General features: G+C 36.9%; 1 protein-coding gene across 1 annotated transcript in view; it reads left to right on the top strand.

Annotated features, from left to right (window-relative positions):
* LOC138005239 (uncharacterized) overlaps positions 1-436 on the top strand; it is a 24084-nt gene extending 23648 nt beyond the window's left edge. Inside the window, exon 3 of the mRNA XM_068851500.1 lies at positions 325-436. Coding sequence (XP_068707601.1) covers positions 325-436 — 112 coding nt within the window. The remainder of the gene's footprint in view (positions 1-324) is intronic.
* The last annotated feature ends 2064 nt before the right edge of the window (positions 437-2500 follow it).

Raw genomic sequence — 2500 nt, forward strand, 5'->3', positions numbered from 1 at the left:
CACAACCTTCGGGTTAGATCACCGCTGCTCTACCGACTGAGCTACAAGGTAGAACTGAAGATGTTAAAGTCACGGCAATGAGCATGTACAAGTACAAGGAAAGATTACGTTTTTTCCTCCCATTTGACCTTGTAGCTCAGTCGGTAAAGCAGCGGTGATCTAACCCGAAGGTAGTGGGTTCAATTCCCACTCTGGTCAGAGTTTTTCTCTGTCCTTGTGTGGGCCCATTTTCATTAGTAGGTCTAACGCTCACATGGTTCATATGGGGTAGAAAACTAGCACTTCACATTACACTCTAATCAGTTAAGTCTATAAGGAAACTAGCCTGGAGCCCATGTCCCTTGTAACCCATGCGTCATATAAAATCAACATGCAGCGACGTTTGCTCCTAAAATCTGACCTTAGTCAGGAATTCTCTCCTTTTAATTCTTCTTAACTGCCAGAAACATCTTTAAAGATATTGGACTATTGGACATCAGAAGAAAATTGGGGAAGAAATTGCCTCACCTTATAAAGGGTCACGGTCTTCTCCAGGTAGCTCTAACTACAACAGTGTCTGACAGTAAAAAAAACTGGAAGGGCCATGTTGGCATCGAAAAAGATACGGTTACAAATGAAACCGCATTCGTGTAAACGCTGGCTAAAGCTCCAACAACAAATTGTCAAGAATCTGCAATTGCTGATGATGTTTTCTCAACCAACCATAGAATAAAGTGGGATCATTTTGAAATTTTAGCAATTGGTCGATCAGACATGCATTGTAAAATTCAAGAGTCTCAGTTTATCCGTGATTTAAAGCCAGCCTTAAATGAAAACGTAGGCTCCTTGCAACTTATAAAGACTGTCTAAAGAAATGTTTTTCTTACCTGGAAAAATTAGATCTGTTTGGATATCTTAGCTGAAAATTGAAGTGTCCGAGAATTTTAGGGAATGATAGCTTAACTTCAGAAATTGCTAGCTGAACGTTAACTTCTAAGAACTTCCCAGCAAACCATTTACTTATCCGAAACTGCAAGGTGACCCTTTTAAGCGGAAAAAATTGCAAAAATTGCAAAAAATATCCCTTCCGATCGAAAACGTCACGGGCTACTTTTCCCTGGTTCCGAATCTCAATTTTTAGGTGAAGTTGTAGTAAAGAAATCTATAGCTGTTTGGCAACGTAGAACCGAAATTCTTAGAACAGCTTGACTCTCCCGAACACATATTTCACCGAAAATTATCTTTGGATGCCCCTGATTATTAGCAGAATTCTTGTCCTTTTATGTCAATCAATTTCGTTAGTTTCCAATCCATTTATTTATATTTTTGAATTTAAATTTTTCTGTGTAACTGAATGATAATCCCTTCTGATGATATATGTTGTAAAAAGAGTTATGCAGTTCAAGCATATGTTTGTAACCGCTGTTTGTGTTTTATCCTTATCGATAAGGTCAAGCTTTGTAATTGAGTAAAGTTATCTTCTCAGGTCTTTTATCGGGATTCCCATACCTTGTATTCCCTCACACTGAGCTTGGGGTGCCTGTGCTATTACAGCGAGAAATCCTGTTTTAAACACGTTCAACAGTAATGTTTCGCTCTGAGGGGAAATCCTTCATCAAATAAATCAATCTTATTCACCTTAAATCAATACAACATCGTTGAAATTGGTCCAAAATTATTAAAGCTGTTGAAATGATTGCATTTAAGAATAAAAAGCAGCGATATAAAAGAATGACGTTTCGACGGCTCCATGCCATCATTCTCAAATTCAAATAAAAAACATTATGTGAGTTCATACTAGAGTGAAATGTATGCGGGAAGGTCTCAGTTCATATGATTAATAAGAGAAAATAAAATAAAATTCCAAGCGTGGTGCGCTTGAACTGTCAAATAAAAAGTTTTGCTTTAATGGAGTCAGATTGAGTTTTTTGTTTTTGATGAAGAGCATTTCATAAATTAAACAATCCAGCTTCCGACGGCATGTTTAATTTATCAAAATGCTCTTCAACAAAAACAATTAAACAAACCAGCTTCCAACGGCATGTTTAATTTATGAAATGCTCTTCATTTAAAAACAAAAAACCAACACTTAACACTCACTCTGACTCCATTAAAGCAAAACTTTTTATTTGACAGTTCAAGCGCAACACGCTTGGAATTTTAGTTTATTTTATTTTCTCTTATTAATCATATGCACTGAGACCTTCACATGTACATTTCACAATATTATGAACTCACATAATGTTTTTTATTTGATTGAGAATGATGGCATGGAGCCGTGGAAACGTCATTCTTTTATATCGCTGCTTTTTATTCTTAAATGCTTATCGAACACCTTAGTTATTAGAAATGAATTGCATCACTGTAATCACAAATTTCAGGAATGCTTGTTAACGGATGCGCTTTATTGCGTCCCGTGGGAAGAAGTCTCAGCCGCCAAAACTGGTTTGACGAGAAATCTAAACTGTCTCTGCGCATGGAAATGAAGCTCTAAGGTCTTGCGATCAGAGGTTTTGGAGTG

The sequence above is a fragment of the Montipora foliosa genome, chromosome 6, assembly GCF_036669935.1.
Source record: "Montipora foliosa isolate CH-2021 chromosome 6, ASM3666993v2, whole genome shotgun sequence".
Lineage (NCBI taxonomy): Eukaryota > Metazoa > Cnidaria > Anthozoa > Scleractinia > Acroporidae > Montipora > Montipora foliosa.